Here is a 14,031-nt window from a genome sequence, read left to right on the forward strand (position 1 = left end):
AGACTCGGGCCAATATGATTCTTTTGCTGGCAATATATTTGATGTTCCCCTCAAGGCCAGTCAATATTATATAAATAATCACCTGACCTCAATACACAGTCAAATATCTAAAACATGGCAAAACTTGATTTTCTGGTGGGGCTCACTAACTTCGAGCACCACTGTACAATGTAAAATGTACATCAAACTCAACAGGAGGGGGGGGGGGGGGTCAATGCAGCAGCAGCAAGGCTAATTCAGTATACAATTCATTTAAACGGGTTGCATTATATTAAAAGAAAACCATGATCACTTTTTCAAGTGGCTTGATAATTTGCATCTCTGGGGGCAGAAAATATTAAGATTTCCTTTCGCGAGAGTATTCTTAAACGTCTTTCCTAAAGACTTTTAAACCGAATTAGTTAGATCCATGGATCTGTTTGATACAGAAGATTTTCAGTCATCAGCTCAGTACGGTATACAACCGATACATTAAGTAAATTACCCCTGCCTAAACACACCTTTCTCCAATTCTTTAACTATTTTGGTTTTTCACCCCCCCCCCCTTCTCGCTTCCGGATCTCGATCTGTAAACTTCAAGAATCAAATCCACTATTACTTCATAATATAAAGACCATGGTAAGACACGAGTTTGTTGATTTTTTTCTTTAATGCCATATAAAATCTATATAAGTTATTGCCCGTCATCATGATACGAGTACACATTATAAAATGGCACCAGGGTACTTTGATGGGGCGGGAGCAAGACAGCCTAAATACAACTTTTTTTTTACAAACGAATGATAGGGGTATAATATTCGTTACCCCACTCAGGCCTCTCTTGTAACACTTTTTTTTAAACTGTTTCTTCTTCTTTTATTATTGTTTTTTTTCATTTCCCCCTCTTTTCCCCTTTTTCACTACTAAAAAATCAACTAAGGGCGGCGGTCGCCCCTGCCCCTTTCTGTTGGCGCAGTCCCTGGCTGTAAACATGACAACCAGCACATGTTAGAGGGCCTATTAATCAATTCTCAACCTCTAAAATATATAATAAAGATAATGACCTAAGGTTCTACTGAGTCCATCATGTGACTCCTATTTTATAGTTGCGCAGAGCGCATTAAGGACGAGTTAAGCCGCTATTTCCCAAACCATTTTATAAATTATTGAGAAAACACCAGATGGCAGGATGCAGGGGCACTTTATCCCCAAAGTTTCACGACCAAGAAAAAAAGAGTATAGGGTATTACTTCTTACTTAAATATTGATTTTTTTTTAATCAAAATTAATCACAAAATTTAGAAATTAATTTCAAACTTTAAAATCGTCTATGTTGCTCCACACACACAACCAACCTGGAGTGTCCCTCCCCCATTTCGTCCTCCTTTTTTTAGGGTGGGGTAATTACGCAAACAATAATATGCGCGTAATTATAGGCGAGAAATTAAAAGCTCATAAAATCAGCATCATAATGTTCATTCACGAAGTCTACACCTCTATTGTGCATAATGTTGTGCGATAATGAAGGAGGATCATGATCCAACTAGCTGTATTGCTGCGAGTACACATGATGATAGAACAAGGAGGACCGATGAGCCACAGACAGCATCTATGAAAAGAAAAACATAAATAATTGTTTAAAATAAAAATGTTATTGATATATCGATGGATATGTTGGTCCTCGGATATCCGTCTGTTTTAAACTGAGGAAAACTCGAAAAGCCATCCATTTTAATTACAGTTGAGTCTGAGATGGAGGGGAGGGGGCGGGGTGAGAGCGTTTTGAAATAGGGTCAGTGGAATGAGGTAACAATCATGGGTTTCAAATAACACTGAAGATGAGGGGTTTTCGTGCATGGTCAATGATGTCAAGACTCCTTTTTTAGTATGAACTAATAGGCCTATACATCATTTTGCATAAAAAGCAAAACAAAAAAGAACCCTGAAAATAAATAAATAAAAGATTAAAACATAATGCGCACCAGGCCTATACATTAAACCTTTTGCAGCTCAGCATCGTTATTATTTAAGATGAAAAACATGCATAAGAAACTTAAAATTTAAAAGGACTGGGCTATTGAGATGTACTGAGGACGGGGGAGGGGGGGCATGATGCCCCCCCCCCTCCTGATCTCGGCCGCCGTATACGCGCGATCGCGCCGAATTTTGGCACGCATGCACATTCTTTACCAAATGCGAGCCAGTATATAGAAAATTCTGAAAATAATGATTTTTAATTTATTATGAATGATACATTATATGCAAATTTATTCGTGAAAATTTTAAGCATTGTTTGCATATTCAACTTCCAATTTCATTTCAAATTTTCAACTTTTTTCCAGATGTCATCTTCGTAATCTAATTTGAAGATTTCAAAATAACGAAAAATTGCGAAAGCCAATTTTTTCTATAATGTAGGCCTATTTCTTTGTTTTTAGAATTTCTTATGTATTTCTGTTTTTTTTTCATCTTTTGGTTTTTCGTCGTTTATTTTCAATGGAAATTAACCCCAACCAATTGGAACAAAACGTAATCGCCCATTATGAATTTTATCTCATATACTGTTCACAAAGTATAAAAATGAGCCATTTTCGGCATGATATTCAGGGCCGTCACCAGCTTTTTTCTAGGGGGGTGCTTTTTATGAAAAAAAAACACAAAAACACAAAAAACAACGTATTAACTCAATTTCATGCAGTTATATAGCCCGCCGGCCAGAATGGATATAGAAAGTACACACTGGTTTTTTTAATTTTTTTTTTTGGTTCTGAAGAGGGGTGCGTTCGCACCCTCCGCACCCCCCCTGGCGACGGCCCCGATATTGTCTCGTAAAAAGTCATGTGGCGTCGCCTACCCGTATTATCGCGAATTTGGTCTCAAAATTTGTGCGAAACTTTAAAGAAAAGGGTCAAACATTTTGCGGCGCTAACTTTTGGGGTTTTAGAAATCAGTATATCGCGCAAAGAGTTGACGGGGGGGGGAGGGAGACGCAAACCTTTGTCCCATCCTTGCGTTGGAAAGAACACTGTAAAAATTATTGTAACCCGGGGGGGGAGAGGGGCAGTCAAATATTTTGCTGTATACATGCGTGACCAAAGGCACCCCTGAACGATTTTTTTCTCTGTGTTCCAAATACCCCCTATAAAGGCCTAAACAAGTGTTTTTCATGCGCTTTATCAATTTTGGTTCCTAAACAAGTTGTCGTCAGAATAATGACCTCGGGGAAACTTGGGGGAAAAACTTACCTATATAAACAAGTTTGGCTTGTCTAAAAAAATAAGCTTTGGGGGAAAAATACCCAAAATACGTTTGACCTTGCGACTGACCATTGACCAGTCTTTCAAAACCATGCTTTTTCTTGAAAATCGGTGTTTTTTATGCCCTTAACATGTGCATGCGCGTCCAGCGTCCAAACCTGAAAAACACCCCTTAAACACGTTTTGGGGTCACGCATGAAATATATTTGACTGCCCCCCTCCGAATGTAAGTGGCAATGTTATAAACCGCCTTAATAATGAGCTTAGCCAACCACCATGGACACTATAATGTTTTTCCACTGAACCCTAAATAATGTCTATATACATCTCATCTACGACTGATTCACAGTAAAAAAAATATGATTATACAACGCTGTTTACTGTAACCTTACAGTAATTGTTTAAACACTTTAAACAACAAAGTTTAATTTTCAATATCTAATCTTCAATAAATTAAACATGATTGTTTAAACGGTTAAACAAATACTGTAAGGTTCATATATAGTAAACAGCGTTGTATAAAATCTTAAACAACGTTTTTACTGTGTGTCGACTGGTCTGCCAGACATGTTGTGACTGAGTATTGAGAGAAGGAATCAGAGTATAGAGGCAATGAATCGCAAAGATGGTGAATCTTTTTCACTAATGAATGATACCAAGATAAAGCAGCTATAGGGGTTTTCTTCGAAAGAAATGTGTTTTCATCCCCAAACTCACTTGCATTATTTCCATCATCGGTAGTCATAGTAATATCTCCTGCATAAATACAAAAGAAGTATGATCAAAATAATAGAAACAATCCGATTGATTAATTTTGAGGTTTCGTAGTCAAGTTACTTCGGCGCGACTGCGCGCGGTCAAAGACTGAGTTGCTGAGCCCTGAGACCACCCCCCCCCTGTATACGTAAAAGCAAAACAGAGGGGATAGTAGTACTCATACAACTCAAATCTATTATTCTTTTATTCCCATGAATTATACTCACTCGATCCGTTCCCGTTATCGGTAGTCGTACCTCCTGCATAAAGGATGATCAAATTGATATTAACAACCTTTTAATTTTGACACAACACACTCGAAAATTCAGATTTTCAGTTAATGGACGATATCATAATACTATAAAACGACTACTTAATTAAATAAAAATCGAATATCTGCATGCAGTACAGGTTAAAATGTTCTCATTTCAAACAGTCAAGGGTATAACAGAATCATTTTTATTGCAGTTCATTACAATATTATTGTTACTTTTAAAAAGAAATGGTACGTTTACGGGTAGGAAGGGTTTCACTTGGGGAGGAAGGCCTAATAGCAATAGAAAGAGTGATAAAGAGATAGAGAAATTGGGAAAGAGATAAAGAGAGCTAGGGAGGGGAGAAAGTAAGATGGAGAACTCTAAAAATAAAAGAGAACAAGTTTGTTTTAAGTAAAGAAAATGAAAGAATTATTCAACAGACCACAAAAGGAGAATTGACGGTGGGCCCTATACTTCTCCCAAACTTTTTTTTCTTCAAGGAGTGATATGGCATATTAGACCATTACTTACCCCCTGAACTGGTAGGACTTGCTGGAGCCCCAAAGGGTAGATTAGCAGAATACACATCAGTCCAATACCGATCACTACTAGGTCCTTGTACAATAGTTGCCCTGATATGCATAAAAAAGTCAAGGGTAATTATTTGAGATTTCACAGTGGACCACATACGCATTATTTATAATTCAACGCCCTATACTGCAAATTTCAGGGCCGAAAATAGAGCGTGTTCCCCCCCCCCCCATGATCTACGATATAAATTATCCAGATGTATTAGCCTCAGTACCGTTTTGGAGTCGATATCCATTTTTGTATGACCCCCCCCAAAAAAAAAATAATGATAATAATAAATATAAATAAATAAAAAGGCGCGCTTGCTTCTGTTATTGGGTAACAAATTCATTTCGACAAAAGGTGACATAAAGTCATTACCCACCAAGGACACAAAATAACACTCATATTTGTATGCAACTTAACTACATAGAGCCTATACCCCCCCCCCCCCCTTCGCACAATCTCGGGATAGATTGTAGCCAACGAAAATACCTGAAAGCTATCGTCCCTTTGTCCTCAGATGGCGCTGTCCAAATTGCCGATTCGCTTGTCTTCGGAGCATTTGTCTTGTGCGACCAGGCATTCTGGTAAAACAATAAAAATAAAACATAATCCAAGATAAATAGCGACTTGAACAACATCTTATAGTGATCCGAGTTAAGTGACAAGATATTATTAAGTACAGGATGATAGAATACTGATGATAATAGAGAAGGAACCATAATAGCAAACTTTACCCTTGTCAAACTTTTTTTTTTACCCGCCCCTCATTAATCAGTCTTTCAACCTTTGGCAACCCCCCTCGATCCGTGTAATCGATACGAGAGTAGAAAGGGGAATCCCCGTATTTTAATCTCTATGGATGAATACGTCACGACGCGCGCCGTCCCACATTTTAGTGACGTCATAATACCGAGCGTACGACTACTGAGTTATAGCCGGTTGAACGAACTTTCCTCAAAATGTAAACAAAGGTGCCAAGTGCAAAAAGGCATTCTCGGGTACTAGTACTAAAAAAAAAAGAAATTAAGACCGGAGCTGAGCCAAACATTGTTGGCTGAAACACATATAAAACATCAAACCCATACGATCGATGGAAATATAAAATGCATATATAGATGGAGATAAAAAAGTAATATATGCATGGCTTTCAATGATATTAGAAAGCCATGCAGATATTATTTTCATCTCCATCTATATTAATATATATATATATTTCATGACCATTGGTTATAATAAGAACTATGGTGAATTCCACTCACGTCTGTACCTCCAGTGCAGTCTAGTGTCTTTCCAATGTTGGTATTACCCGGTGTAATGGTCCCTTCTGCAGTGTTCATGTCACTCCCAGCATCCCGCCGCCTTGCTTGAACGAAGAATCCAATGAACTGGGCGCCAGATATGGTCACTGTGTGAAATAAGACAACCTTTAGCAATAAAAATAATCCAAAAAAATAATATTCATTGCAGCTATTATTGTTCAATATTATGTCCATGAACATTTTTTTTTCTTCTCATTCCTCTTTCAAACTCTGTTTTATAAAACCTTTATAAGAAGTTAATGCATGCTAGCTGTCCCATTGTTAATAAGTGTGTTTTTAGGTGTGGTTTACCATTAAAAGATACCATTATTTCGCTCAAAATAGTCATACTGATACACTTCCCGTCATTTATAATTCTATTGCACGTAACACTTTCCCCTCAATCTGCTAGCACTCCTAAAATTTTGAGATCATTGAAAATACCTTACTTCATCGATAACAATTATTATGCGCTAAATAAATACCATCTATTATAATGTTTATTGCATATTCACGAAAGGGGGGGGGTGCAGTAACTCTAATCTAACTGTCCAACCAGAAAATTGGTAAGAAGACAGAGCACGGTACCCGCGCCCATAACCAGAACCCCTCCCCTATCACTTACATACGGCAGGCCCGGGCGGTGTCACGGGGGGGGGGGAGAGGGGAGACCTATATATGCTTTTTTCCCCCTGTAGTATAACAAAAACAAAAAAGGGGAGAAAAGGGGAGGAAATACTAAAGGAAGAAAAATTCAGAGCAGACGAGTGGACATGTATTTATGATAAAAGATGTGACGTCAGATAATGGGTCATCCCCCCATGCACCCCCTATTGAAAAATTGCTTGCGCTTCCCCTGATGTGTACACACGTTGCTTAATAGCTTGGCAGTAGATTTGAAGGGGATGGGTGAAATCATATAGATTCTTACTGAGAGGATGTCGGCTGATAAACACCCGTCAATTATTAAATTACTCTGACAAACTCGATTTGCGATCCGCGACAGGAGAGCAATTCTTAGGCGTTAAGTCACTTTATACCCCATCTCTTTTAAAGCGTTATTCCAGGCTCTTACTTCATCACGTTCGTTCGCATGATTATGCGCGTCATGACTGCGTCTGTCCTGCGGATGATATGAGATAAAAAGTTGTTTGTATTTTGCGCCATGGACATAGCCACAAATAAATAACCATAAAATTCCATCTTTGTCCGCAGATTGAGACATAAAATCATTAAACATGTAAAAAAATGCTCTATAACGAATAATACAATCATTACCGAAATGGGAGTTATAAATCTTCAGATTTATATCCAAATCATTACAAGGACTAATTCACCTGAAAAAAAATAATGGAAATAACATATTTTCGGAATTTGGATTCAGCCCATGCAATTCACATTATACATTAATATTGTCACAATTCATGTACCCAAATTATTGTACTAGTAAAGTATATACATGTAGTAGATACTTCTGAGTCACTTTTATAAGAAATTCTTGCCGGTTTGAAAATTGGTTGAAATGATTGAAATAAAATGCTATAATAGGGGAAATGATATTTGCTCGCCTTGTTTAGAACAAGATATTAAGCAATAATCTGGTCTAATACCGGTATCATGTTGGATGAAAACTTTTCGAATGATTGATCACTAGTTCTTTTGTACTCGAAAATGACAAGCGATCCACCATGCCCATGAGTATGTCACTGTCAACATTGTCTTTTCATAGTAAATGAAGCGTGACATATTGAAATTGCGGAATCTAAAAATACATGCATGAAAGCATAGAACAAGTCGACCGTGCACGATATATGAAGTCTCAATGATATTCTGCACAAATTATTTGCAACATACAATATATAGAAATACTGTTTGTTGTGTAACTCGATCAGCACGTGAAATACAAAACAAGCGCCGCGTTTAAAATGTGCGGGTTCTGATTATATTTTTCTTTTTTATTTCCTAGTAGAATCTAAGTTTACATCATGAACTGATAAATATAGACAAAGAAGGAAATGAAGAAAGAAAGAATGGAAGAATAGAGGAAAGAAAGTGAAAAAAGGACGGAAGGAAGGAAGGAAGGAAGGAAAGGGGCAAGGTACATGAGGTAGAAAAAGGAATTAATGGATGCTGTTTTCTCAATAACTTTTGTCTATACATGCCGAGTCAGATTTCCATGCAATTTGTAATAATGCCGATACACATGGGATGAAGAAACGATGCAGTGAAAATAATTTTAATAATCATTATTCTTGTGGTTTGATGGTCAGAATAAGCAACAAAGCTTGATTTCCTTTCTTTCTTGTTTATGCTTTTAGAAGCGGTAAAACAAATAAAGAAAAACATACGAAAGAGACAAAAAGACTGTTGAGCAAGCGTTGTATACTGGAAAAAAGAGTGTACTGAAAAAAAGTATACTAGAAAAGTGGAAGTAGATGTAGGAAAGGATGCATGGAGCAGAGGAAGAAAGGGGAAAGGAGATGAAGAAATAGAAGAAGAAAGAAGGAGAAGGAGAGAAGCAGGTTTGAAATTCAGGAAATTGACATTCCATGCAGTGTTAAGTCTAATTGGTATTGGGTGATTCATAAAAATTATTAAGGTCACGTAGTAAAAAAAAAGCATTATAAACTGCTAAAAATGTATAATTACCAAAATTTGATTATACTGTAAACTGTAAAAAGTTTTTTTATGAGAGTCGCGCACAAGTTTTAAGAGGTACTTTGTGTAACCATGATAACATCTGATTTAATAACAAGCCATCAACCTATGACAGATGATGCCCATGTAAATGGAAAATTCGATAAATATTATAGGTTGTTCCATTGGTGAGACCAAGGTGCTCTTTGGTGATCAAAATTTATGTCAATCAGTGGCGTAATGGGCCAAAAGTTGTAAGGGGGCTCAAATTGGCGTACCACGTAAAATCAATTAGTTACAAAAATCAAATTAGTTTGTGATAGATTTGGACATATTCGGAAATAATATATTTAACCCTTATCCCTTTTCTATTATTTACTATATTTTTTTTCTTGGTCGTGAAAGATTTTGGGGAGTTGGGGGGGGGGCTCCAAGCCCCCATCAGTACGCCCGTGATATCAGTGCAAAACCCCAAAGCATCATCATTCAATGATTATTTAGTCATTTTGTAACGAGGCTTTTCAGAAAGACTTATCAATGATATCAGTTGAAAACATTTAGGTAAAATAGTCATGCTTAAAGCAAACGGGTGGAGGATTGTTACGACTTTCCTTTTGGAAATATTTACTATGATTCCGATTACAGTCATGATGTTTGTGATAATTCCTGTCTTACTTTCGCATGCATTCAATTATTAAGGTCTTTGGATATGATAATCATGAACCACTGGTAAATAAAAAAAAAAGATGTAAGCAGACGGCATCAGAATCATCGTTCATTGCATATTCATGGTGACATAATGACGACACGTGCAGCACTCTCAAACAAATTCAATCTTGAGAATACTACAAGTGCCATTAATTATAATTATTTCGATTTTTCTTAATGCGATTTTTAAATTGTTTATGAGTACATAGCTAATTTTCTCTCATTATTCAAATCATAATTTCGAGTCATGGAGTATACGCCTTTAACAAATTCGTCTTCACGCCCCCCCCCCCCCCCGCCGATCACATCGCCTACTGTGAGACGAACGCTTGTATTGAAGCAACTGTCTTGGCGTATTAGAAACAGTTGTTATGAAACATTTCCGATCAACTATTATACACCAGCATGGTACCAGTGAAAATGGAAAGTCCTCCCACCCCCACCTCCCCTCGACACCTGGATTCCAAAATGATTCGCATGCGCCATTATGAAACAGGAGGAAACTTCAACAACATTTCCATCGGTATTTCACTTAAAAAGAAAGATAACATTTACAGCTTTATTAACTAGAACGAGTGCGATTAACACTGATATTCATCCAATAGTTAATGCACTTTTCTTTTGTTTTGTATTTTTTCAAAGAAGACAAATATTCGAGGGGCTTCTTTGCATAAGGTTGATTGTTATGATAACTTTTCCATCCAATGCTTATACTATCATGGTAACGAGGCAGCCAGTATAAACAGATTCAGAGTCAGTAAAATTGATAAAAGGAAACATTGGCAAAGGGCACCCCCTCCCCCCTCAAAAAAAAACAGCGATGCGCATATTAATTATACTTTAGAGTAATCAAGGCATACTTTATCTCACTCCTCTCTCTCTCCCTCTTTCTAATTCCTCTTTTTTTCCATAATCCCCCTTCCTCTCAAACATAGTGCAGGGCCCCTTGGTAGAGCAGTTTTGTAACTGAAAGGGCTACCCTGCTGAAATAAAACGGAAATAAATAAGCTGTTGTACATGTGTAATTCCTGACACTCATTATACAAGTACCTCTCTCTATCTGTAACTTACGTCTCGTGCACTCTCTTAAATAATCATGCTATAGGCTAAGAGTCTATCACGTATATCTACTGAAAATGTTTGAGATGATCGCCTCACCTTCAATATTTTCTCCAGGGTTATAGAAGGTAGTATTGGCTGTGATGGAGAAGGGCGTGGTCCCGGTGAGTGTACTGGTACCGTGGCCAGTGGGTCTCATGTCCCTACAAGCCGAGAGGGGTGGTCCACTGGGGTACGCATCTACCAGGAGCATCCCTGCGGCCAACATCGCGACCACTAAAACAAACGGCGCCACGGATCGCATCTTCGGAATTAGAGATGGGTGAAAAGTTTGCCCGACGACGAGATAAGTAACTTCCTTGGGAGATCAGCCCCTCAACGAATCCGAGAGTAGAAGAGGAATTTCAGTTCGACCCACCTGGCTTTAAGGCATTGGTAAGTTGACTCTTGACCGGTATGAAATTTTATGGTAGATAATCTCGACTTTTAATAGGTCCTAACCGTCGGTTTATGAGTCGTGTTCGTTAATAGATCATGAAATGTGGAATCCAATAACTATCAGTAAACAGCAATGAACTGTCATGTAAACACCAATTATGAAATGGTATTTTGGAAGACGGCTACAGTTCCTGCACAAACACAACACCAGTGAACGCACGATTTACGGAGAGCACGATTGCTATAAAAAAAAACCGATCGTCATAAACTGCGTTAGGTCTTGTAAGAGCTGGTGGGGCCAACACTCATCTCAGAACAAAAAAAATACAGGCCAAGGATTTCCGATGACAACTGTCCAACCCATCATCATCAGCTAATGAAGATAGAGCCTTGTTTCCCTTCATCTCATCAGGCACGCATCGAGACGTCTGCAGCTGTTTACTTGCAACACTAAATACGCCGGATACCTGTACAATAAACTCACGTTTTGTTCGTGCAGTGAAGACGCACGCCGGGTTTAATATACAAAGAAGTTGAGCTTTAGAAATTCGTGTTTTTGTTTTCCTACCACTTCGCCTATACACCACACGCTAAAGAATGCCTCTTATTACTGTACCTATACCTTGTGTTGTTGAGCAAGTGCAATTATTCCGTAGGGTGATCGCGACGTTGTTCTGGAGAATTGCTGTCAAGTTAAATCAGCCGATTTTCCGGGTTTCCTTATTCAGACCATGTAGGTCCATATTCAGACCAATGCATGTTATGCAATACTATAAGTGTAGAGGTACATATAGCATGTAGTGTTATACAAAAGACTACACATTGCAAGTTATTATGTGAGCACCGGGGTGGGCACTCAGGCATTCATTTATATTCTTTGTAATTTCGATTGGGATTCTGATATTCAGAAGGCCTACAGTCGAGTCTGACAGGAAAACAGGAAGTGTGACTTTCGGGGTTTTACCTTACCATGCTTATACCATGAACAATGTCGGAAGTGACGATATTGCTGTCATGCAGTGAAAGCCCCCCCCCCCCCTCCATCCCGCATAACTAGATGTTGCCGCATGCAATGGAATAAAAAATATAGCTTGCCAAGAATTTCCGTTTTCCATTTTCCAGGGCGCGTTTATCTCTAAGGTATTATTTTCAATTCGAACCATTAAGATTAAAGGAAGCATGCAGAAGAAGATGATAAAAAAAATAAAAAAGACGGAAAACTGAAGAGAGAAAGAAAGAAGAAGACAAAAAAGGAGAAGCAGGAAATGGAGGAGAAGAAGAAGAAACTAGCCCCCCCCCCGGCATAAAAAAATTACCTTCAGTGTCTGTAAACTAAAAAGAATGCCCATTTTGTTTAAGATTGTTTAAGATATCAGTTAAAAATGTTTGGCCAATCATCGCGTGAACTGGCGTATTGTATACAAACTTCCACACTGGCAATTTCTTAAAATAATCCACCATTTTGTTAATCCTATACCCAATATTTTTTTTCGCTTCATGAATTGCTCAAGCCAGGGGCCGGTTCAGCATTTTTCAAAAAGAGGGAAAAAATTGACAAAAAAGCTCCACACACAAAAAGGGGGTGGGTACACTTTGTTTTATATGTCTCTCAAACTGTGGGGGGGGGGCATGGGCCGGCTGTGCCCCCCGGACCCGCCAGTGGCTCAAGCCATATGGTATTTTAAAAGCAATTCACTTTTTTTTAAAGAAAAGAGAGAGACGAGAGGGGGGGGGGTGTCGAATCAATTCAGGAAAAACCCATTTTACAGGGGGTTGGACGAGTAAGTTTGTTTTGGTTTCACATCGCTTTATTCTGCCCTAGGCTAGAACAAAAAGAAAAATATAGGAGCATGTGTGTATCAGAAATAATCATATAAATATAACATTTTCCAAATTATAGTAATTATTTTAAGTTGTAAATGTAATTCTTAAAGGGATACTCGGAGCTAAAGATATTTATATAGAGAGTAAAATTCATAAAGCAAAATGCTGAAAATTTCATCAAAATCGGAAAACAAAATAAAATTTAGCAATATTTTTGTGAAAACAGTTTTTTGTGTGAAAATGCTCGTCATTGTGAATATTCATCAGGTGGGCTGATGATGTCACATCCCCACTTTCTTTTTTTATTATGTTATTATATGAAATCATGACTGTTTCATTTTTTCTTACATGATTGTGGATATGATGTGCCATCATTATAATGAAATAAGTTTCAGCAATAAATAACTAATGCACTTAATCTGTGGTCAATCCAATTGTTCTTGGGTGAAAAATGTGAATGAACCTCATTTTATATAATAAAATACAAAATAACTATTGGCGATATGGCATCATCAGTTTGCTCATTGAATATTCATGAAGATATGCTAAGAACTGTTTCACCGGAATAATGCAAATCTTTAAAATTCAATAACTTTGCTATTTTTTATCTGGTTTTGATAAGATTGTCAGCATTTTGCTATGTGAATTTTACTCTATTTATTGAGATATGAATGTATTCAGCCTGGAGTATCCCTTTATTCAGGGGACTTGGAAAGCATCTAAACCCAGCTCCTTTTCAAAGAACATGCAGACATTAAACTCTCATAAACACGATAAAGACTGAAGTTAAAGTTCAAGCTTATATAGTTTAAGTTTGTGGAAAGGGGGCTTTTCATATTTGATCAATTTCCAATTTAAAAACAAAAAAAAAATTACTACTTTGTGAATTAGAGAACTTGTTACTTAGCTATTATTACAAAAAAAATCCAACATGATCTTGTGACCTGAATCCAGCAGCTTTATTAGACAAAAACAAACAAATTTAAACGGTTTTATTATCATTATCACTTTATTCGGAAAAAATCACAGAGAAAAATTCATGCCAAGCAAAATAAGAGAAGTATTTGAAAAAAATCTACCTTTAGCCTTTATGATAGTTTGTAAGCAATGGGGTGATTAAACTAAAACAACAAAACCATACAAGTCACCACACTGAAAATGAATATTTGATTATCCCAATTAATAAACGTGATAAAGCAAAATGGTGAGCATTCCTTGACGTTTAAGATGAATTTTAAAATT

General features: G+C 37.3%; 1 protein-coding gene across 1 annotated transcript; it reads right to left on the reverse strand.

Annotated features, from left to right (window-relative positions):
* Nucleotides 1-651: 651 nt before the first annotated feature.
* On the reverse strand, nucleotides 652-11,747 carry LOC121430948 (putative defense protein 1). Its single transcript, XM_041628385.1, has 6 exons — nucleotides 10,627-11,747; nucleotides 6,085-6,230; nucleotides 5,315-5,406; nucleotides 4,781-4,881; nucleotides 4,220-4,252; nucleotides 652-1,588 (listed from the first exon to the last, which is right to left on the reverse strand). Exons 1-6 carry the CDS (start codon nucleotides 10,829-10,831, stop codon nucleotides 1,512-1,514), a joined length of 654 nt encoding a protein of 217 aa, XP_041484319.1. The 5' UTR covers nucleotides 10,832-11,747; the 3' UTR covers nucleotides 652-1,511.
* Nucleotides 11,748-14,031: the final 2,284 nt, after the last annotated feature.

The sequence above is a fragment of the Lytechinus variegatus genome, chromosome 17, assembly GCF_018143015.1.
Source record: "Lytechinus variegatus isolate NC3 chromosome 17, Lvar_3.0, whole genome shotgun sequence".
NCBI classification, from domain to species: domain Eukaryota; kingdom Metazoa; phylum Echinodermata; class Echinoidea; order Temnopleuroida; family Toxopneustidae; genus Lytechinus; species Lytechinus variegatus.